The sequence below is a fragment of the Pseudophryne corroboree genome, chromosome 2, assembly GCF_028390025.1.
Source record: "Pseudophryne corroboree isolate aPseCor3 chromosome 2, aPseCor3.hap2, whole genome shotgun sequence".
Taxonomy (NCBI): Eukaryota; Metazoa; Chordata; class Amphibia; order Anura; family Myobatrachidae; genus Pseudophryne; species Pseudophryne corroboree.
The window spans coordinates 176,461,668-176,486,183 of NC_086445.1; the positions used below are offsets into that span (position 1 = coordinate 176,461,668).

Sequence of the window (24,516 nt, forward strand, 5' to 3'; positions counted from 1 at the left end):
TGAGACAGTTTCAAACACTTCAAGGTGTTTTTCATGCCCCTCCACAATTCTTATTTAGAAAAAAGAGTTAATCACTATGTTTGCAGTCTTTCAAGGAATTCACCAGATAAGATGTACATTGCTCTAGAAGAATTACTCAGGGACCTTAATAAACTCCATCCAAAATTTTAGGTTTTGGGCAGTGCAGATTAAACCCTGTGGAGTCACCTATGCAGTCGAAATCTTGGGGCCCCCCCTCGCAAATTATCTCCTAATACGGTTTTAATTTTAGCAACCAACAGTCTACGATTTGGAAACTGTAATGTGAATCTGACGTCTGTGGTTTGTGTACTGTAAATTGTTAATGGGTACATTACATTAATACAGTATTTTCTCTATAGAGTGTTTAATGAAAATTTTTCATTTCTTTGAGTTGATTCATTTTTTTTCCATCTTTTGGAAATAATTTAGGAAAGCTTGACAAATCAATATTATTTTGATCTGTTGTTGCAGGGCCCCTAAAAGGTGCAAGGCCTATAGGCCGGTGCCTACTCTGCCTATTTGGTAATCTGCCACTGGTTTTGGGTGAAATTCATCTCTAATTAGTAATCTGCTGTAGGCCAAACAAAATGTAAAAAAAAAATAAACAAAACACAATTGGAGATCAGTAACTCAAATAATCTTGTACAAATCATGTTTCTGAAAACCTAACATCTTCTGAGTCTGTGAAATATAAAGGGCTGATTCATTGATGATTCACCTGGGACTATTAAATTAGCTACGATGCCAGCAGTTATCGGGGATTATGTGGCACACAAAACAAAATCTGCGACAACCAGCCCTTAGAGCCCCGTTTTTTCATGAAACACATGGGTCCAGCAACTTATCCTGAATCCCATGTGTTTTCATTTGAAAATGTTTAATTGTTTGGCCAAAAAGTAAAGGCCATAATTGGATAGCCCGACAATGACCATCAGGTTAAAATTGCGATAATAGCCCATTTTTTTTGCCCGAAAAACTAGCGCTAGTGATTGGATACCCTTCTAGAATATGTAATATGTTGGCACATATAGAGTTGGTAATGGATGCATCATGGCTCAACCCTAAACAACAATGTAGAGGCAAACTTCCCGGTATTTGCGTGCTACATTGAAATCTGGCAGTATTTATCAAGCAAAATAAAATTGCATTTGCAACCCTTTGCATCGCAACATTTGTGGCTTTGTTAGTGGTTGACCACCACAAGGACATTAATATCAAAATATAAATATGGAGTTAGAAATAATAAATTAAATGTGAAAAAGATGGTACAACATGCTATAATGCCTACGGGTAGATTTACTAAACCTTGTAAAAATTAAAAGTGGGGATGTTGCCCATAGCAACCAATCAGATTCTAGATTCTATTTCTTCACTGCATCTCAGAAAATGATAGACATATGTAATCTGATTTAAGAAGCTTTAACAAATCTACCCATAGAATCCAATCAAAAGTTTGCTTTTTGTAGTCAGACTTTCACTAGACTGAACAAAACTAACATTGGATTGAAGGCTATGTGTGGTATTCAAATGATATATCATGCCCAATCTCCTTTCTAAAGTGATCCCCATTATCGCGCATATCGCGCCCATAGTAATCAGGTTTAGCTGTGTAAAAGGTTAGGGTGGCTGAAATGATGATAGCACGCCCGTCAGCAGAAACAGAACAGGCGTGGAAGGGGGCGGAAAGAATTGAATACTATGAGTTAGAACACATCTGCTATTTCTGCTATAATGTTGACGTTAGTTATAGGTTTTTCAGCATTTTCCTGTGTGGCATTTCATTTTCTGCCTATATTCAGATATTTCACACATAAAACCCTGTATACTGTAACAAATAAAGATGGAAAATAAAAGCATGTGTGTCCTTATTTATGTACAAAAACTATGTAACTATATTGTGTGCTCAGAATAATAGCACAACCATTGGATCGCAGCTTGGGTGACTATAGATGTGATAACTCTAGTTCCCTAAACTGCTATCCAATACTTCTGAATTACATGTGAAATATGTTTATTGTCCTTCATGCATGTTTTCTTCAAGTACATTTCAGCACTTTGTTCTATTCTACATATTGTCAGGGGTTACAATGTCTGAAGTTCCATTGACTTCCTCCTAGGCTGTTCTTGTCTCTCTTCCCATTCTTCTTCTTCTTCTACCACCACAGGTGGCATTCTTCCCAGGAGAATAGACATCTTCTCGGAAAAGCTTTGCTCGTAGGGATACAGTACATAGTTGTAGATCAGTGACGCTAGGATGGCACCCACCAAAGGTCCTATCCAGAAGATCTGCAGACAAGAGAAAAGATATTGTATTAATCTGTGCTCTTCAGTTGTTCTTAAACACTAGAGTTAGCAAGTGAAACATAATAAGGCATAATAAAACTAGTGTAAGTGTGCATACACACTAACCAATCCACCAACCAACATGCCACCCAAAATGCCTGGCTATAGAGACCGGATGTGACGTCATTGTCTATGGTCCCTGTGGCTAGCATATGTGTCAGTGGGCCATCATCCATACACAAAGGCAGATGTACCACTATATCTGAAAGATATATCTGCATCAGTGTGCTGTAGGACCAACCTAATATGTCAGTGAATTATGTCGTTCACAGATATATTGGCTGTATTAACGAGCAACCCACAAGCTTGGTATCTGCACACTCAGTTTAGTATCAAAATTATTATGGATGTGTGGAATTCGTCACCACACGTCCATTGAATGGGACCCCTCTTTTCCAATTATTAGGTAATATCCTATGTCTTTAGGGGGTGCCGTCAACTACAGTATGCATACATTCAGATTTGGAGAAGAAAAAGAAACAGAAGAATCTGTAGTGTTGACGCACTAACTAGGATTTTTATTAAAATATAACCTTTACTCGATATTCATTAAAATTATATTATGAATGATTGATCCAGACTACAGTGAAACATAGAGTTAAAAAATGACAAACTAACATATATGTGTATTAAAGAGATGAAAAAGTGAATAAAGATTTAAAAAGTGTGTCCACGTGTGTGTTTGATTATAAGATCCTATCAGATAGCTATATGGGCATGAGTCTTGCCAGTATAGATGATTTTGATTAGTTATTTTGTCCCAAATGATCTATCCCCCACTGAATCTATTTAATATGTTTAATTTCACTAGAAAGTAAATTTACATATATCAGGACATCACTTACATTACTCACACTGTTAAAGGAAATGATCCTTATTTGTCTTACAGTGTGATTATACTACTATTTAAGGATATAATAGTCCTATTTTTATATAGTAGTAGATAGAGATTATACTCCTAAATCAAAGTGATGTTTCCTCCATTAAAGCTGATGGGTAAAGTTGTTTTTATGAAATATAGCAATTTCTGTTATTCGAATCCCACAGTCCACATTTGAATCGGTATTTAGCCAATATTTAGTCAGGCTGGAGATGTCAACAATATATATAGCTTTCGTGAGGGGTATACCAGCCCCAATTTTATTAGAAAGCAGGCTATTTATCAGCACGGTTTCTTTCTAGTGCAAATAATTCAAATCAATTTTATTGAAGAGTGATTTTACACATAACAAAACATAATTTACGTTACTCACACTGTTAAAGGAGATGATCCTTATTTGTCTTACAGTGTGATTAAACTACCATATAAGGATATAATAATCCTATTTTATGTATGTATGGTAGTAAAATATAGATTCAGTGGTTAGTAATATAGGTAGAATCATTCATTTGGTGGCACTATATGCCCTCCCACTAGTGTAGGTAAAGACACATATATGTTAGTTTGTCATTTTTTAACTCTATGTTTCACTGTAGTCTGGATCAATCATTCATAATATAATTTTAATGAATATCGAATAAAGGTTATATTTTAATAAAAATCCTAGTTAGTGCGTCAACACTACAGATTCTTCTGTTTCTTTTTCTTCTCCAAATCTGACTGTATTAACGAGCCAAAGTGCAGCCGGTATATCGTTAGTCCTACTGTACGCAAAATATATTGCCAAGTGACAGCATTAGTCTGTGTGTAAAAGTGAGACAGAATCACCAAAAGGGTGAACAGTCCTCGTGGATAGTGACCCCATTATTATTTATACAATATCTAAATTAAAATATTAACAAAAACATTGAGAACGCCTTCAGTATAATCACTTGGCAATTTATGTTTGAAATTGTGCCACACCTCAGGCAGTGTATGTATATATATATATATATATATATATATATATATATATATATATATAAGGTTGAGTTTCCCATATCCAAATATTCCGAAATACAGAATTTTCAGAGTGAGACTGAGATAGTGAAACCTTTGTTTTCTGATGGCTCAATGTTTGCAAACTTTGTTTAATACACAAAATATTCAAAATATTGTATTAAATGACCTTCAGGCTGTGTGTATAAGGTTTATATGAAACATAAATGCATTCTGTGCTTAGACTTAGGCCCCATCGCCATGATATCTCATTATGGTATGCAATTATTCCAAAATACGGAAAAATCCAATATCCAAAATACCTCTGGTCCCAAGCATTTTGGATATGGGATACTCAACCTGTACTGTATATACTCTATGCACAGTATATATTGCATTTGTGTTATTAATAAAAAAGGCAGCTCGTTACTTGTCTCTCTTGTCTCTAAGTTGTCACTGAGAGAGCTCTTAGAACTTGCCAGAATTAGAGTGATTTATGGTTGATTCTGATGTGTGTATAGTCTTACCCAGTGTGCGTTGAAATTTCCTACAATCAACGCTGGTCCAAATGAGCGAGCTGGATTCATAGAGCAGCCAGTGAAGTAAATCTACAACCAAGAAAAAAAGAAGAGTTTATATTTGAGATGAGATAATGTATCCTATAGTGTAAATAATATACAAGGTGGTGCCTGGTAATATCCTTATAATCTGCTGTAAGCAGCACTGTGGCCGGGAATAATGAAGTCCGAGTTTGGTGGCCATGCGGGATGCCAGACCAACTAAGACCTCTTTTTAAAGGGGCAATCATGTAAAGGCTAAACCATGCCTTTTACATGATTGCCTCTTTAAGAAAAAGTCTGAGTTTGGTCGACATCCCGCATGGCCGCCAAACTCAGACTACATTACATCCCACCCTGTATATCATTTCCTTAAAGCATAATAATTTTGTTCCATTAATGTTGAAGAAATTATACCTGTATTCATCGATGATCACCACACACAATTTATACATTTATTACTTATGCAACATCACTGGCATATAACAATAGGTAATCTGTGGGCGGTGAAGACCAAGCAGTGGGCGACCATTTTACCAGATCTGTTATTCCACATAGATCACCAATCTGAGAACTCATTGCTTTTAATAAAAATCCCATGAGACTGAGCAATAGGGACAGAGGAGCATTTGCAGATCTCTGATTGGAGGAGCTGATCACATGCTCTTCTGATCCCTGGTGCTAAGCTGTCTCCCCTGCAGTGCTTGCGCCATAGACTGTTGTTAGTCAGCTGCAACTGTTTATACCAGCCAATGAGGAGATCAGTCATCATCTATGTTTAAATCAGCCAATGAGGAGATCAGTCATTTATCTAGCACAGTCTTTGAAAAGACAGTCAAAAGTTGTTTGATAGCTTTGAGCAACTTCTACACTTTATCTCTCTCCAATACTTGATGCAAATTTCCTTCAATGCGAATCTCACCATCCAACCTCCCGACTGCCTACTTTGGTCAGCACTAGGAGAGTTGGCAAGTGTAAATGTAATGGTGATGATTCGTTATGTGTAATCAGTGCGTGTGAGCTGAGTCTTTACAGGTGACACAAAGCCTAGATTAACCCGAGTGTATCTTATTGGGTTTTCCTAGCGCATTTAAGGGTGCACATCCTTTTTTTTTTTTTTTTGATCTTAGAACCGTCCATGAAACATCAGCCTGCATATGGATTTGGGGGTTTACAGATTCACATGAAAACATACCTAGTGATAAGAGTTGCCTCAAAATAGAACCTATGGGGGCTGCTGTCTCAATCAAAATCGGGGGACCTTTAATTGCAGCAGTCCCCGCATACTTATATTCATAGTACCATAGTATTTATTGTTAGCCCTTAAAGATGTGTGAGATATCCCACAAATATTTTCCAGAAATATGCCCCTACTGTAAGTCATTTTTATTTATTTTTTTAAGACTGTGCCCTTCAGGAACCTGGCTTGCCCCAGTAAATATGCCCTCTCCTTTCTTTTATTTGAATAACTTTTCTTACACAACAAAGCTATGTACTAAGCCTTGGAGACAGATAAAGTGGATGGAGATAAAGTACCAGCCAACCAGCTCCTAACTGTCATTTTTCAAACACAGCCTGTAACATGGCAGTTTGGAGCCGATTGGTACTTTATTTCCATCCACTTTATCTCTCTCCAAGGCTTAGTACATACACCTCATAATCTGCTTTTTTGAATGGATACATAATTAGTCAGTACTGCAATCAATCTGCACACATACTGTAGCTGTAAAAGCAAACTTAAGTGCATAAAACTAAGGGCCTATCTCCAGAAGGATACTTAAACCATGCGATAGCATCATCACCTTGCAATGCTTTCGCATGTCTGTGGGGGGAGGCCGGACCCGGCATGTCAAATACATTAGAGAGTGTACAAAGAAGGGCAACTAAAATGGTGCATGGCCTACATCACAAAAATTACCCAGAAAGGCTAAAAGATCTTAACATGTATAGTATGGAGGAGAGAAGGGAAAGGGGGGACATGATAGAAACTTTCAAATATACCAAAGGTTTTAACAAAGTTCAGGAGGGAAACATTTTTCAAAGGAAGAGAAGTATTATAACTCGAGGACATACACTGAGACTGGAGGGAGGCAGGTTCAGGGGAAATTTAAGGAAAAATTATTTCACAGAAAGGGTAGTGGATAAGTGGAATTGCCTCCCATCAGAGATGGTAGAGGCTAAGACTGTGGAGCAGTTTAAACATGCTTGGGATAGGCATGTGAATATCCTTACAAGGAATTAAGGTTCAAAAAGGGTTGCGATTACCTAAAGGATAAAAAAAATGGGCAGACTAGATGGGCCAAGTGGTTCTTATCTGCCGTCAAATTCTATGTTTCTATGTTTCTAATTCAGACCAAGTCGCTGATGTGCGAAAATCGTTATGAAGCTATTTTTGCACATCTGCGCATGCGCGTACGCCAGTACAGGCATGTGCAAGGTCCTACACTGCGTTCTCTGCAGAACACAGAATAAGACCTGGCAGGGGGCGGGAATAGGGTATCAATGCCGCGTTTTGTGGCATCAACGCTCTGTTTAAGGGGCGCAATCCGGACAACGGAGGCATGCCCGGACTGTTGCGTTATGATATCACACAGCCGCTGTGACATAAAACATGGGTAGCCGTCTTCCTTCGCTGCTAGGCTGCATAGGAAGAGAGCTACTTAAACCATGCGATAGCATCATCACCTTGCAATGCTTTCGCATGTCTGTGGGGGGAGGCCGGACCCGGCATGTCAAATAATTTGATTGTAAATGTGTGTTTTTACTTTTTACACACATCTACGATCAGGTCTAAATTACCCCTGTAGGGTCTGAGAGTACAGTATATGCTGCAGTTTTGCATCTCTGCATGTTGTAGATAGCACTTACTGCCTCAGAGCATGCTGGGTGGTATCATTTCTGGGTGTGGTATAGAATATCTATATCATTAGATAGACAGTCAACAGGTCGACCCCATATAGGCGAGATACATTAGGTCCACAGAGTCAAAAGGTCAAAATGGAAAAGATAGACAGTAGAAAAGGTCGACAGGTACAAAAGGTCAACAGGGTCAAAAGGTCGATATGGAAATGGTTGACACCAAACAGGTCGACACACACTTTTTAAGGTTTTTTTGGGTGTCATTTACTTTGTTTTATCATATGTGACAACAGTTAATGCAAATGTAAGCCATCACAGGCTTGTTTCGCTCTCCACGCTTCAAGCAAGGTGCCTCGCTCTGCTACCGCTCGGCTCTGCACAGGTTACTATGTCCAACCGTAGTCCACGTGAATTTGAAATCAAGCAAAAGTTAAAAAATATGTGAAAAATAAAAAAAACTTGTGTTGACCATATGTATGCCGACCATTGTCATGTCAACATTTTGTACCTGTCATCTTCAAGCACTGTCTACCTTTTACCTGTCGACCTAATGTATGTCGACCATATGTTTATGTTTATCTAGACACTGTGGACCTATCATCCATATACCGTCATTTCTAAAGCTTTAATGTCCCAGGTTAGATGCGTCTGATTGCGGTTCTCAAGTGAGATCGGCAAGTGAACAGCAAAATCAATAGCTCTTACGTTTCACATGATGACTTTTCTATCTATTTCTCAGAATAAAATATATCAGTATATAGTAAAATTCTACTATTGATGCGCGGAAAGAATTAGTGAGGATTTTATGTAGATTATGATAGGCTGCAAAAGTGAATAATTTCCATTCTCATGGGGTTCCGTCTGTGCCTGTTACATATTGCTGGAAGAGCTATTTATTTTCATCATCTAGTGAAAATTATTATCAATTATTTTAGGATGGTTACGAATTACTATTGATCTATTTTAGTGTACATTATCTAGCAATGCACATGTACTGTACACGTGTGTTAGCTGGCTCTTAAGCCGCCTACACACGGTGCAGTGCAGGCTAACGGTTGATACTGACTATATTTAGGTCGGAGGCATGAACCTCCAATATAATCAATATAGGTCCTGCCTGCACACATTATTTTTCCTTGTGATGCCAATTCCGCGGGACCGTGCATTGGCATCGCAAGGTGTATACACGTGGTGCGATATGCACTGTGTTTTCTACTGATATGGACTATATAGTCCATATCAGTAGTTATATTGCACCGTGTGTAGACCCCTTAGATTAGTTTCACAGTTTGCAGAACACTAAAGCATTACACAGCTTGCTAAGCAGAATATGTGTAACTTAGGGGGACATGTACCGTGCTAAGCAGTAATAAAAGTAGTGAAGTGAGCCAGTGGAGAAGTTGCCCATACAGAGCAGCTGATTGGTTGCCATGGGCAACTTCTCCACTGGCTCACTTCTCAAATTTTATCACTGCTTAGTACATGTCCCCCTAAGTCTAGTACATAATTCTAGGAATTTCTCATGATGTTACATTCTTAGGGCAATTTTTAATTGTTATATCGCGCCCCATCTTCTGTCTAAAGTGACGTGAGATCACGGGGCAATATTCAATTGTCCCCAGTTTTCAAGCATATCATGCCCATAGCAGCCGGGTTTAGGCACGTAAAGCGGCTAAATCTGACTAAACTATTGTGCTCAACACGAAAAGTCCACATTGTGCGCCCAAACGGGTCACTTTTTGAACATTTCAGCTCACCACCTCTGGGGGTAGAGAGCTGAAATTATGATATTGCACACATCGGCAGAAACATTTGAATAGCTGCCCTCCGAACTAATCAGCTAAATGCCCAAAGTAAGATTATCTGAGGGAAAGAAAAAAATCAGTAAAAATCAAATCATATTCTTTGCTATTAAAGTGTTTCTACCAGCAGTGGGTATAAATTCCTTTGCACCAGGTGGTAGCCCTGAGTAAAGCTACAATACACAGGTTTGGTATGAGAGTTCGACATTTAGAATGTCGATAATGAGGACTGGGACACGGTGAGGTTGAACCCGACATGCTGGCATGCTAATAACGAGATTCATGTTTGAAGTTGTAAAGCCAACAGAGTTGAAATGTTTAAAATCGCATTACTAACATGTCAGCATGCCAGGGTCAACCACACAGTGTCCCCATTCTCATTGTCGGCAGTTGAATGTCAAACCTGCCACTCCATCCCTCAGTACACTGCACAGCACTACAGTACAAATCCACTTGTTGTGATGGTGCTGCATATACTGCACCTGCAATACGCTGAGTTATCTGTCTGATTGCAGCCAGTGGGACCTTGCACCCATTGACATAAATACATGTATTTACTAATATTTTCAACAATAGTAAAATGCTTGTAGATGGGTATGACATTACCCACTGTCATTTCTAGTCCACCAAACCAACTACAACTGTTAGAAGTGTTGCCAGTGTGGAGGTCATGTACTGATAACATTATATTTTGTTCTATCCATATGTGTATACTATATACCGAGCATTGTGAGAAGTTAAAGTGAGTTTCATGTGAGCTAAACAAGAATCAAACAAGTACAGTACATGTCAAACGTATATGACATATATTATAAAAGCTAATGGAACCCAAGTGGTTTATTGAACTTGAGAAGAGCAAACCATTTCTCTGCTAACATGATGTCACTTCCACTGTCACATGCAAAACTTTTCTCATTAACTTAATGCCACGAGTGGACAGGACACTGCCACTCACAAGGTCAGCATAGTCATCTCTTGCTAATGAAAACATTCTAGCCATGCTCTGAACATTCCAATGTTCTGATGAATAATGTCTGTCGTGACATGCTCACTTAGTGTTGGAACTCTGTTACTGACATTACTGACAGATGGGAGAGATCAGAGTTCAGACCAATTGTCAGTAACTGTAATGTAGCTGTAGCTGTTACACAGCAACAGTGTTTTCTGGCTACTCCTCTCATTAGCATCGACCTACAAACACTTGGAGATACCATGTGGCATCAAATATCTCACGTGCCAGAAATAGAAGTATACTGTATGTGGACCTTGTTGTTCATTTACCTTCCCCACTAACTTAACCAATCATTTGCATGCTAGCCACTATTTGGACACTTCATCCCCAGAAGGTAAAGCATGAGTCCATATTGATGTGAAATTTGAATGCATTTTGCATGCTCAAGATCTGGCAAATGACAGGGCATAACTGGAACTTTGTGGGCCCAATAGCAACATTTTGAAGGGTCCCCTCCCAAATATTTCTAGAGACACCTCTCCACGGGATGCAGTCCCGTGCCGGGATCCCGACCAATGAATAGCCCGCCGGCCGGCATGCTGACTAACAGGGACTATTCCCACTCGTAGGTGTCCACAACACCCATAGAGTGGGAATAAAACCTGTGGGGAGCACAGCGAGCCCACAAGGGGCTTCATTGCGCTTGCCCCCACAGGCCATCTCACATTCGGGATCCCCCAAAATCATTTTATACCCTATAGTATTGGGTAGTACTGATGGTGTAATTATTAGCATTAGTGTCTCACAGCACTGAGGTCATGGGTTCAATTCCCACCATGGTCCTAACTGTGTGGAGTTTGTATATTCTTCCCATACTGGTGTGGGTTTCCTCCGGGTACTCCGGTTTCCTCCCACAATCCAAAAATATACTGGTAGGTTAATTGGCTCCCAACAAAAGTTGTATGTGTGTATATGTGTGTGTACTTGTGGTAAGGAATATGGGACCCCATTTATCAAGCAGCTGTTTGTGAAGTGGTAAATACCGTTTTCACTCGCCGTGCTATAGTGGCATCGCACTCTTCTATTTAAGAAGAGCCTATGCCACAGCGAGCAAATGCGGTATTTGCAGCGTCAGCATTAATGTTTACTTTACATCAGCGCTGACAAATGAACTGTGTCCTACTGCACATGCGCCAGTTTATGCTAATTTCCGGCACATGCGCGGGTATGATTTCTGGACGCGGTAGCCATTTTGATTATCCGGTCTCTATAGCAACCCGGCAGGCGTGATGCACGCCGGGATTGCTGCGGAAGGGGGGAGCCGGAGCGCAGGACGGACACCGCTGCAGCGGTGTCCATAACGTCTGTCCGGAGCAGGCAAAGCCATTTTAGATAAGAGAGCGCTATTTCAGAAATAGCGCTCGTTGTTAAATACACTTTAGTGTGCAGCAGTATAGAGAAAGTGAAAGGCTAATAGCGCTGCTAGTTAGCAGCACTATTAACCTTGTTAAATAGAAATGGGTCCCATTTACCACCTAAAATGAGTTTCCAGCACGGAAACTCGTTGATAAATGGGGGCCCATGGATTGTAAACTCTACTGGGGCAGGGACTGATGTGAATGGCACTGCAGAATATGTGTGCGCTATATAAACAACTGATAATAATAAATAAATAGTATTGCCCCAGCTCATTTTATGATCCATAGTAGTGTCCTAGCTCATTTTAGGACTCATAGTAGTGCCCTAGCTCATTTTATGACGAATTAAAGGGCTCTAGTTCACTTTATATTACACAGTGCAACCAGTTCATATAATGTCACATTGTATTCATTCACCAAGGTTCACAATATACCACAGTGTAGTGCTGCCAGTACATATTATGCCACACAGTGCTTCCAGTTTAGGTTATGGCACACAGGGGGCGGGGACCAACCAGCTCCCACAGTATCTGAGGGGGATACATCCTATCTAGGACATTCTATTTTGAGTGGATATCTTCTTAATACAGCTATACTGTCCTTTCTGGGACAGTCCAAATCTCAGAGCTCAATTTCAGCCCCCACTCCCACCTCCCACCTATCACCTTCCCAAAGACTGTAAACAAGGAGAAGCCTACTCTCCAATAGTACCGGGAGTACTGAAGAGCTCAGCTAATCTTAGCAGGCAATTTCAAGAACTTGGTAGACAACTATATGACCTGAGTCCAGGGCCCCATAGCAATGGCACCTCTTGCACCCACTATAGTTATGTCCATACTAAAATTCTAGTGCAATTTAGTGCTCAGACCCTATTCAAATATACCTCACTAAGATGGGGATTTCAGCACTTCTGTTATGTACAATATGGACCTATGGTAATGACGTCATTTGGAAAAGGGGTAAGAACTAAGACAATGGTGGATTTAATTGCCTATTACCTGCTTGGCTTTATACAGATCACAGTTTTTGTGAGAAGGGATTTATTATTAAAATTGGGTTATTTTTAGAAGTAAACTATTCTTTAATAATACAGTTTTGCTTTTAATTACTTTAGTACCATATTTGTATACATATTATATAATAATACATACAGTATATAACAGCACTTACCCCAACCAAGTGACCCAGCACAACTGAGAGACCAATAGAAATAGATGGGGACCCCACGTTGTCATCGCGTCTGTTATCAGTACAGGCGTAGACGCAAAGCACAAGCTGCAAGGTTAGGATTATTTCCACAGTGACGGCTTGTCCTTCTGTTGCGTTATTGCTTGGCTGAAAGACATACATCAAATACTTAATTACATTCCATATCCCAAAGGCATTATAATACGATCGCATTACTCCCTGTTTTCCAGTTTGCAGAAACAAAAGTACTTTCATTATGATAATGTCATTTTCCTGTTCAGTATAATGTTTCATTCTTTACTAAATTATCCCCATTATAATATCATATTGCAGCAAACATCATAGTTATCGTAGAGAATTAAAAGATTAAACCAAGTATATCAAATCACTAACACTAATAATATTATTTTCTTCTGTACAATGCAGTGTCGAAAGCCCAGGCTATGGATAATGTTAAATAATGAATAATATTAGCATAGTGTCTTAGTAAAGGGGTGCAATATACACGCCAAAATGTAACAACAAATTATAATGTTTGCCTAATGCTGGCCATTCATTAAACAATTATCTGGCCAATGCACCAGATATCATCGGATTGGGTAAATAATCGTTACCAACCACAAATTATCATGTGTCAGACATGCAGAAATAGTTTGGCATGTCTAAAAGATCCTTTAATTTGTAAGCTGCATCGGGCTTTGTATGTGCTGCCCCTGTCCGAGTGACTGTATCCTTTGTTCCTTTGCAGGGAAGTAAAGGGGAAATGTCTCCACCCCAGAGAAGAAACACAGATATCGTGGCCCCAGTACTCATCCGCTGCCCTCCCTCTTCACCGTTGCGGTAAGCCGCACAGCTGGTGGGGAGAGAGCGTCCGTAACATGATTGAGGTGGCAGGCCAAAATGAGGGCGTGTCAGGAGCATTTTCGGGGGTGGCTGGGTGACGTCACATGCAGCCGCTCCGATTAAAAAAATGGCGGCGGACCACCTGACTTGCGCTGCCAGGGGTCAACCTTACTTTGATGCGTCCGCAATGTAATCGTGTTGCGGTGCCACACACATGCTGGGCGGCCCCCAGGTTGAGAGGAGATGAACGCAGGTCTTGCTGTATTTACAGTTATCTGAGTCCATCTCTGAATAACTCCCCTTGTGCTTTTAAAATGGAATCCATGATACTCATGTGAAAAACATTTACTCAGGCTGTAAACGGCTGTTATATGTACCAAATGTTTATTTTGTGCTAATCTGAGCTAATCACACTTTAGGATCGGGTTCTACAGTACTCTTCTAAGTTTATGTAGAAGGTTGGGCATGTCCTGTGAAGAAATAGAGATTTCAAGGCAGTCCTGACTTTAGGGCTCCATAGCAGATGCACTCTGTGTTGGTATCATTCTCTTTCTCTAGTTGTTATGCACGTACCAGTATGGGTATTTTTATTTTTTGGTCTTTATAATGTTAATAGGGATAATGCTGCTACAGTCTGTTCAATTTGGCTGTAAACGTGTGACCAAACAGGTCACTTAACACTCCGTCTGATTAACATGATCTGACCACAGCAATATAAATCTAATAGGATAATTAGGCAGGTTTACATTAGTGACCTTATGATTTTACCAATCAAACTGGAAAAAACAAGAACCGGAAATAATTTAGTGACTGGTTTATTATTATTGACATTACTGCAGCTTGTAAGATCTCCTGATGCGATACTAGCATTAGATATTTAGGATATCCTTTGCAAAATACACAGACTGCAGATTGCAAATCACTTCAATGGAAAACAATGGAAAATGGGCACTGCGCAAAAGTGTAAATGTCACAAGCATTTACTGATTTAGGACATTCTGTCTTTTTTTTTTAAATGGTAATACAGGATATATTAGTTATATGACTGAAACAAGCCTGTGACGTTTTACTGGTTGCGTTTTTATAAAATTGGTGAAATCTTTTTTTTTTCCTCTGATCATTCTTATCATAGAGATGAGTGATGAGACAATTTACTGACATAGGCTCAAAAGTTGGCATCAAGGTGCTGTATGTAGTTTTTATTTGCTCTTGGTTTTGCCAGGAATAAATGAACCACTTGTTTGTCTTGGTCGCATGTGATACGACCAAAGTCAGGAGTCCGTTACCTGGCTAGAACACATTCCATGTGACCCGATGCCCCCAGCGTCCTCAGCCCCCTCTGTGTGCCTAGACTTGACAGTGATGCAGCGAAATCATGCCCCAGAATGCAATGTGGCCAGCATTCCGGAGTGCAAGCTCCGGGGAAGCACAGTGCAGGGAGGGGAACTTGGTATCTTCCCAGCACAATTTAACTGATCTCTGTGCGTGATCATCAGATCTCCTGACACACGCTCAGCATGTTGCATGCTGGGGAGGAGGGGGGGGGGGGCGTTTGCAAAACATGATTATTAATTTTTTTACTAAAAAATATTTTTTAATCAAAAATACATTTTAAACTGTATTAGTCATTTAAGAAGAACACATTTCTGGCCAGTTTTATGGGGGAACAATTGTCAGTTAAGCGGTTAATTTAAGTGGTGAGTTTCTTAATATACTTGATGATTGTAATGTTATAGACCTATAAGATTTTATTCTTAGTGATTACTATTAGACTCATCATCGTGGACCTATCAGAAGTGACTTTTATTGTATAACTGGTCCAGCTATCTCAAGCATCTATCTGTGATTTCCTACCATAAGAGATTCCTTAGTAAGCCTGGATCCAGGCCTTCTTTCCAGAAAAGATTCTTTATTATTCAAGAATCCAAATGTTCTTGTGAAGGAGTCTCCTTACAGTCTATTCTGTACAGCATTTCTAAGGGTTTATCTTTATGGGATATAAGCTACAGTAAGTGGCATCATAACTAGAGGGAAGCAGGAAAGGACATGAAGCCATTATGCAAAGAGGTCAAATCCAATGCCCGGGTTGGAAGGGAAGAGAAAAGTAGAAAAAAAAAGAGAAAAAATATATAATAATGAGGTACAGGAAAAAGGAACTAGTATATTCTGTAGTTGTTGTGGTTGTCCATCACAAAAAGTAAAGATGGTTGTGCTCCTAACCCACTGTAAGCAGTGTCTCTCACAAGCATGCAAAAGTATAAACCATGAAATATTTTAAAGTAACTGTGCAGACTAAATACCTTGCTATCAGGATACCATTCTAAAAATTGCCAACTATAATGTTATTAGCAATATACAGTAACTCCCCTGCTGAGTATAGCAGTAATAAGTATAGGTAGCAGTTAAAGCAACTTTGGTATAGTGTACAGGCTGCTAATAAAACCTTTACATTTAAAAAGATATATATTACGAATGGTTAATAACAGGGATGGATGAGGTAGCAGAAGTGGGTGAGATGTAGAGGGAGGGGAGAGAATGTATGAAGATACATGCTATGAAAATTAAAGAATTCTAAAATTTTGCTACAGCAACAAAAGATCAGCAATGTTCATTCCTGTGTAATATGCATGAACATTTTTAATTAAGAAATAAGAAATTCTGAAATTCATGAATGGGAAAAAGAAGGAGACAGAAAAGAGAATAAATGCAAGTGGTAATAGAGGAAGATACAGATAGAAGATAAAGGAGTAAGGAAAGAAGGGGAAGACGGAAAGAAGTAGGGAAAGGGATCAAGAAAGTAGGGCAGAGAAATTAATGGACAAAGCAGAGATGGGTTGGGGAAGCAAAACAAAAAGAATTCATGAGAGGAGAGTGTGCCTGATTCAGGTTTGTAAGCAACACAAAAAAAGCACACAACTGGGCAAAACCATTTTGTATTGCAGATGGGGCGGATGTAACATGCGCAGAGAGATTTAGATTTGGGGGGGTTATATTGTTTCTGTGCAGGGTAGATACTGCCTGCGTTTGCATGTACCCAGGGCCGGCTCCAGGCCTACTAGCACCCTGAGCGAGAAAATATAAAAGCACCCCCCCCCCCCAAAAAAAAAAACACCCCTATGCGCGCGCCGAAGGCGCGCGCGTTCCAGGAAAAGTGGGTGTGGCCTCCTGGAAAAGTGGGTGTGGCCTCATATATTATCACACTATAAATATATTTTCACCCCCCCTCTACGCACACAATTAGCAGCCTTAGACATAACAGCCACAGTAGTGTTCCTTACACACAATGTATCCAGTATATTGGCAGATACACATAATGTGCAGTGCCAGATAGATATGATATGCCCCCCAGCAGTGCCAGCTACACATGACATGCCCGCAGCAGTGCCAGCTACACATGACATGCCCCGCAGCCATGCCAGCTACACATGACATGCCCCCCAGCAGTGCCAGATACACGTGACATGCCCTCCAGCAGTGCCACATACACGTGACATGCCCTCCAGCAGTGCCAGATACACGTGACATGCCCCCCCAGCAGTGCCAGATACATAAATGCCCCCACAGTGCAAGATAAATAAATGCCCCCACAGTGCCGATATGCCCCCCAGCAGTGCCAGATACATAGATGCCCTCACAGTGCCAGATAAATAAATGCCCCCACAGTGCCCGATACATAAATGCCCCCACACTGCAGATATGCCCCCACAGTGCCAGATACATAAACGCCCCCAGTGCCAGATAAATAAATGCCCCCACAGTGCCAGATAAATAAATGCCCCCACAGTGCCAGATACATATAAATGCCCCCACAGTGCCAGATACATATAAATGCCCCCACAGTGCCAGATACATATAAATGCCCCCACAGTGCCAGATACATATAAATGCCCCCACAGTGCCAGACACATAAATGACTCCACAGTGCCAGATACATAAATGCCCCCACAGTGCCAGATACATAAATGCCCCCAGTGCCAGATAAATATATGCCCCCACAGTGCAGATATTCCCCCACAGTGCCAGATAAATAAATGACTCCACAGTGCCAGATACATAAATGCCCCCACAGTGCAAGATACATAAATGCCCCCACAGTGCAGATATGACCCCACAGTGACAGATATGCCCCCACACAGTGCCAGTGCCCCCACAGTGCAGATATGCCCCCACACAGTGCCAGTGCCCCCACACAGTGCCAGTGCCCCCACAGTGACAGATATGCCCACACACACAGTGCCAGTGCCCCCACAGTGCAGATATGCCCCCACACAGTGCCAGTGCCCCCCCACAGTGACAGATATGCCCCCACACACAGTGCCAGTGCCCCCACAGTGCAGATGACCCCACAGTGACAGATATGCCCCACACACAGTGCCAGTGCCCCCACAGTGCAGATGACCCCAAAGTGACAGATATGCCCCCACACACAGTGCCAGTGCCCCCACAGTGCAGATATGCCCCCACACAGTGCCAGTGCCCCCACAGTGACAGATATGCCCCCACACACAGTGCCAGTGCCCCCACAGTGCAGATGACCCCACAGTGACAGATATGCCCCACACACAGTGCCAGTGCCCCCACAGTGCAGATGACCCCAAAGTGACAGATATGCCCCCACAGTGACAGATATGCCCACACAGTGACAGATATGCCCCCACAGTGACAGATATGCCCCCACACACAGTGCAGATGACACTACAGTGCAGATGACCCCACATGGACAGATATGCACCCACACAGTGCCCGATGATCCCATTCCCAACAATACCTGCGGCGGCGCTGGGAGGGGAAGTACTGCCGTCTGAGCTTGAGGGCACCGACTGTTCCCGGCCGCTTGAGCGCTCAATGCGCGCTGCGCGGCGCCGGCGTCTGACGTCAGATGCCGGCGCCGCGCAGCGCACACAGTGAAAGGCCGGGGACGGCGGGGAGAGCTGCCTGCAGTGTACAGGGCCGGCTCCAGGTACGACTATGGCGGCGCCAGCGCGCGGCGCCCATTAATGGTGGCGCCCCGCGCGGCCGCTCTAGTCGAACGTGCCTAGAGCCGGCCCTGCATGATGTACCCCACAAAAGTTAGACAACGTTATCTTTACACTGCAATTTAGATTTCAATTTGAACACACCCCACCCAAATCTAATCTTTCTGTACATGTTACATAATAATATGGACACTATTTAGCCATGAATAATATCTGCAGCAGTGCCACAAAATATTTCCAGCTGTATGAATGAAGAAGTATGGAGAATTTTCTTCAAGTAACCATTATATTTATGTGGAAAGCCATAACAGCCAAACTTATGTAAATGGAGGTATATAAACTAGTATAGCACAACTCTGGAGACAAAAAAAAGCATCAACCTACAGAATGTACAATGTAAAAAAGAGAAAGTGATGGAGCACCAATCATACAGTAGCTCCTGCCAACAATGATTTGTGGAGCTAAAAAAAAAAAGTCACCATGGTTTCAGCAACGTTTGTGCTCAGAAATAACTCCCAGAAATCTATTTTACTAACACAAAAAAATAAAAACAAGTGCATTGATATTCTGATGCACTTACTTTATAGAAAAACGCCTAAACACATCTGAGTTCTCGATACAGTAGCTGAACTTTAGGATGATCACCCCAAGGGTCATCATTGGGACAATTGTAACTAATAATTTGTGTTTGTTGCGATAATCAGTGGGAGTTGTTGAAAAATAAACGACAGTGTGAGCCAAAGCTACTGTATGATTTGTAACTAGTAATCAGCCCATACTGTAAGTATCTATAATTAATATACTGTATTGCATGTGGGATATGCAACAATATGGATGAGGTAATGAAACCAATGTGAATTTCACTTGAAATGCAGGAAGCATCCTGAATATTGCCAATTGCAGCTAAACATGGCAAATGAGTATGATATGTACATTCAATAACATACTTCTGCTTATGATGGCTCACTTCTTTCATAGAATTGTGTGAAGCATCTAACTAATTATTGTTAAATAATGAAGTCACTGAATGAGATGAGGGATGAATTATAAGTCATAAGTGATGCATAGAAAGAAATGCCAATTGTGTGTCACTGAACTCTGTCTTATGTACAATATAATGTCCTTATTGTAATCAGACACAATGTAACAGTTAAAAATTGTTAACATGCATACAGTTTAAACGCCTTAACATTTAAAAGTTTAATTTATTTCATCCAGAATCAACTTTAATAAACTCCTATGAATAATGTGGGTCCATGTACTTGTCACCATTTTTTTTCTATACAAGATGATTTTTTTCAGTAAAAGGCTTTTAAGGATGTGACATTCTAACTTTAACATTTAGCAATACATTCTGCAGCCTCGCAGCAGCAAAGGATTTAATTATCTTCTCTTGGAAAACTCAGAGATATAATCAAATCCAGCTTTTGGTAATGTTTCTTTTTCCTCTTTTATTGTGTATCTTTTTTATTATTTCTTCATAGTTCAACCATATTTCCACAGACATTAAGTTAAGATGTACAAGCAAATCACATTATTTTAAGTCTCTCGACACATAACGGGGGAAAGACACAGTTTCAGTTTATTAACTAGACTAAAAATATATTTACACTTTATCTCTACAGTATAAGCAAAAGTCACACATTTTTTTTTTTAACACAGAATATTAGAAGTCGGAGAGATACATTTTTTAAAATGCCCTTTATAGTTTACGCTACGTTATAGTTTATACACGTAATTTAGTTTTGGATTGTTTTTTTTTTTAATCTCAATGTGAAAAATCCTTTTTCGTTAAAGAATGCTATTTTCCAACTAAGGGGGACATTTACTAAGCAGTGATAAGAGCGGAGAAGTGAGCCAGTGGAGGAATTTCCCATGGCAACCAATCAGCACTGAAGTAACATCTATAATTTGCATACTATAAAATTATACAGAGCTGCTGATTGGTGGATGGGGCAACTTCTCCACTGGCTCACTTCTCTGCTCTTATCACTGCTTAGTAAATATCCCCTTAAAACATCTATGTGGGTATAACAAATAACAGTTATCTGAATAATATAGCTTATGCATAAATACCAAATTCTGTATTTGCCAGTAAAACCGGACAGCAGAGGCCTACCTGACGTTTATTTGCCCTTAGATGCAATATGAAATGATTGATTTTATCAAACATTTATATACCTATTATTATCTACTGTAATACTGCAACGCTGCTTTAGGTGTTAGATGGCCCACATTTTTTTTCTCTCGGTACCCCCACACTGTTAACCCTGGCATTCCCATATTTTGTTGCGTGTTGGTTTATTAGTAACTTACCATATTAACGCCAAAGCTGCCGTGAAATTCTGCAGGTGTGAACTCATATAGTAAGCCAGCTCCGATCACTGCTCCCAGCAGCTGGGCACAGACATAACAAACAGCACGTAAGAGGGAGATCTGAGATGACATCAGGAAAGCCACAGTGACGGCTGGATTCAGATGGGCACCACTGACGTGCCCCACGGCCTGGACGACGGTGCCTATACCCAGGCCAAAAGTGACGGCAATCTGCAGGATTGATGGTAGTGCTGATGGCCAGCTCAAAGTGGAGCCCAGGCCAAAAAAGACAAATATCAAAGTGCCTATTAGTTCTGCTGCAAATGCCCTTGAGAAGGGCTCAGTGCACATTTCCTTCATTGTCATTAGTTAATGTATGAACGGGAAAAGATAACCTGGCAGATCCTTTCTGAAATGTTTGCCTTCTCTTGATTTCAATTAATGATATGTGTATGAACATTGCAACAAATTATATACAAGACAGGAAGATTGCAGTATTACAAGGGGTGGAACCCAGGTCTCAGGTAATGGCTTTCATCCATCATAGGTAAAAAACTTTCCAGCTCCAGGCTGTTGCAGAGACTCCTCCTTCACTGATGTACGTAACATACTGTACTGTAACTCACCAGCTGCTCACAAGTAAATATTAATGGTCAGACGAAGATGATTCCATTGTATTTCCATAAAAATGTAGACTATACTAAGAGGATAAAGGGTTTCCTTCAACATTTATTTTTTTACATAAAATAAGTATTTCCATTCTGAACATTAGCAAAATAAAGCATTACACTTGGGTCCATATGAGGATTCACTTTCATCATACACCTATAACTCCTTACACACAGAGAGGTGGACTGGGAAGAGAAGGAACGGGCGTGCAAAGGGTGGGAGCTGTAAGGGTCTGATGAAAGCAAAAACGACAGATGTAGACCTGGACAAAAACGCGGGTGCCAACCTTTGGGTCAAAATTTGCAATGATGATGATGATGATGATGCATGGGACTCAGCATATATGTGTAATTTCGTCTTTTTTGGGACACAGTTTGCACCTGCCATTTTGAACCCAAAAAGTACAAATTCATAGTGCAAATGCTGAATTTTATACCGGTAATTGTCTACTAAGCACATTTCAGAATCAGAATCAGCTTTATTGGCCAGGTATACTTGCATATACTAGGAATTATTTGCGGTTACAGTGCATCGCCAGATAACAACATGGAAGGGAAGGTTACTTAACATAGGGGGTCATTCCGACCCGATCGCTCGCTGCAGTTTGTCACAGCACAGCGATCGGGTCGGAACTGCGCATGCGCCGGCGCCGCAGGGCACCGGCGCATGGCAGTCGTCGGTGCCCAGTGAATGCCTCTGAGACAGAGGCCATCGCTGGGCGGGAGGGGGCTGAATGGCGGCGTTAAGCTGCCGTCTAGTAGGCGCGGTCTGGCCAATGCAGGCGTGGCCGGACCGTTGGGTGGGCGTGGAGCGGCGGTTGCGTGACGTGTCACGCAGCCGCTATGGCCAGCGGCAGCGACACACAATTCCCGGCCAGCCGCAGGAGCTGCGATGGCCAGGAGTTACTCCACAGATACAAAGGCATCGCCTCTGTGCGATGCTTTTGTATTTGTGCGGGGGGGCCGGCACTGACATGCGGGGCGGACTAGCCCTGTGCTGGGCGTCCCCCCGCATGTCTGAGTTTACGATCGTAGCTGTACTAAATTTAGCACAGCTACGATCAACTCGGAATGACCCCTATAGTACGGTACATAACATGTAGACATACATACATACATAGCATATTGTACATTACTATGGGAACACTGTGCAAGATAGCATCTCAGTTCATAGCTTCATGCATTTTAGACATTGTTTAGTAGATGAACAGCTAGTGGGAAGAAGCTTTTAGAGAGGTTCTGGCCGACTTGGCGGGAATGGACCTATAACGCCTGCCTGGTGGGAGAGTTTCAAACAGGACGTGGCCAGGGTGTAGCTTGTCCGCCACGATTTTCCCAGCCCGCTTCTTGACTCTGGACATGTATATGTCGTGGACAGAAGGGAGATCGGCCCAGATGACCTTTTCTGCTGACCTCACCACGCTCTGTAGCCGCCGTCTGTCACAGTCTTTGGCAGCTCCATACCATACTGTGATTGATGAGCATAGGACAGACTCAACAATGACTGTGTAGAAAGTGAGCAGTAGCTTCTGCGGGATGTTGAATTTCCTGAGTTGCCTCAGAAAGAACAATCTCTGTTGTGCCTTCTTGACGATGGAGCCTATGTTTGGCCCCTATTTGAGGTCAGGGGAGATTTTAGACCCAAGGAATTTGAAGGTTGAGTTTTGCGGTACAAGATCATTTAAATTAGTTATTCAGGTGGAGGAAGACACATGGGGTCTGATTGTGAGATACACGCTGTGTCGGTGCTGCATGCAGTTGGCCGATGTAACTTTGTGCTTGCATCGCTGTCACACAGTGCATGTGTCCCTGTCACACAGTGTATGTGTCCCTGTCACACAGAGCATGTGTCCCTGTCACACAGAGCATGTGTCCCTGTCACACAGAGCATGTGTTCCTGCCACACAGTGTATATATCCCGGGCTCTGATGACCCACTTCTTCACCAAACCCAGTCTAATCTCATCCTAACCCGCTGTTCCTTGCTCACCATCTACCCCATCTGTGTCACCCCTGTTCGTCTGCCCCTCCCCTTTAGAATGTTCAGGTATGATCCTGTAGTGGAATCTTCTTTGTATTATTCTAATAATTTTTAGAGTCAAAACTCTGGATTAAAAAGTATATGGCAGATGAAGCAGTGCCTCCCCGCCTATCTTTTCCGCACATCTCTGATCGAAACTCACCACATTTCCAGCAGTATATACTGCTGCACCTGTGTATAATGCACATATGAACCTTTGGGCTCATATATTGTGTGTAAATCTGGCTCTGGTACTAGCCAGCTCCTCCCCAGCCATTTACCTTACCGCACGTCCCTGTGTAACCTCAATACAACTTTTTTTGGGGATCCAGGACGGTTTTCCCGGTTACGGTATGAATGGTCGACCATGTTATGGTCGATAGTCATTAGGTCGACCACTATTGGTCGACATTGACATGGTCGACATGGACACATGGTCGACACATGAAAATGGTCGACACGTGAAAGGTCGACATATGAAAAGGTCGACATGAGTTTTTTAACTTTTTTGGGTGCCGTTTTTTGCGTAAAGTGACTGGGAACCCCAATTAGTGCACCGCGTCCCCTCGCATGGCTCGCTTCGCTCACCATGCTTCGGGCATGGTGCCTTCGCTCCACTACCGCTTCGCTCGGCACACTTTACCGTTCCAATCGTGGTCCATGTGGATCGTAAAGTATGGAAAAGTTCCCCAAAAG

General features: G+C 41.5%; 1 protein-coding gene across 1 annotated transcript; it reads right to left on the reverse strand.

Annotated features, from left to right (window-relative positions):
• Nucleotides 1-1,003: 1,003 nt before the first annotated feature.
• LOC135050614 (aquaporin-5-like) lies at nt 1,004-21,554 on the reverse strand. Its single transcript, XM_063957055.1, has 4 exons — nt 21,134-21,554; nt 12,981-13,145; nt 4,750-4,830; nt 1,004-2,307 (listed from the first exon to the last, which is right to left on the reverse strand). The coding sequence occupies exons 1-4, from the start codon at nt 21,497-21,499 to the stop codon at nt 2,104-2,106; spliced, it is 816 nt and encodes a 271-aa protein (XP_063813125.1). The 5' UTR covers nt 21,500-21,554; the 3' UTR covers nt 1,004-2,103.
• Between the last annotated feature and the right edge of the window lie 2,962 nt (nt 21,555-24,516).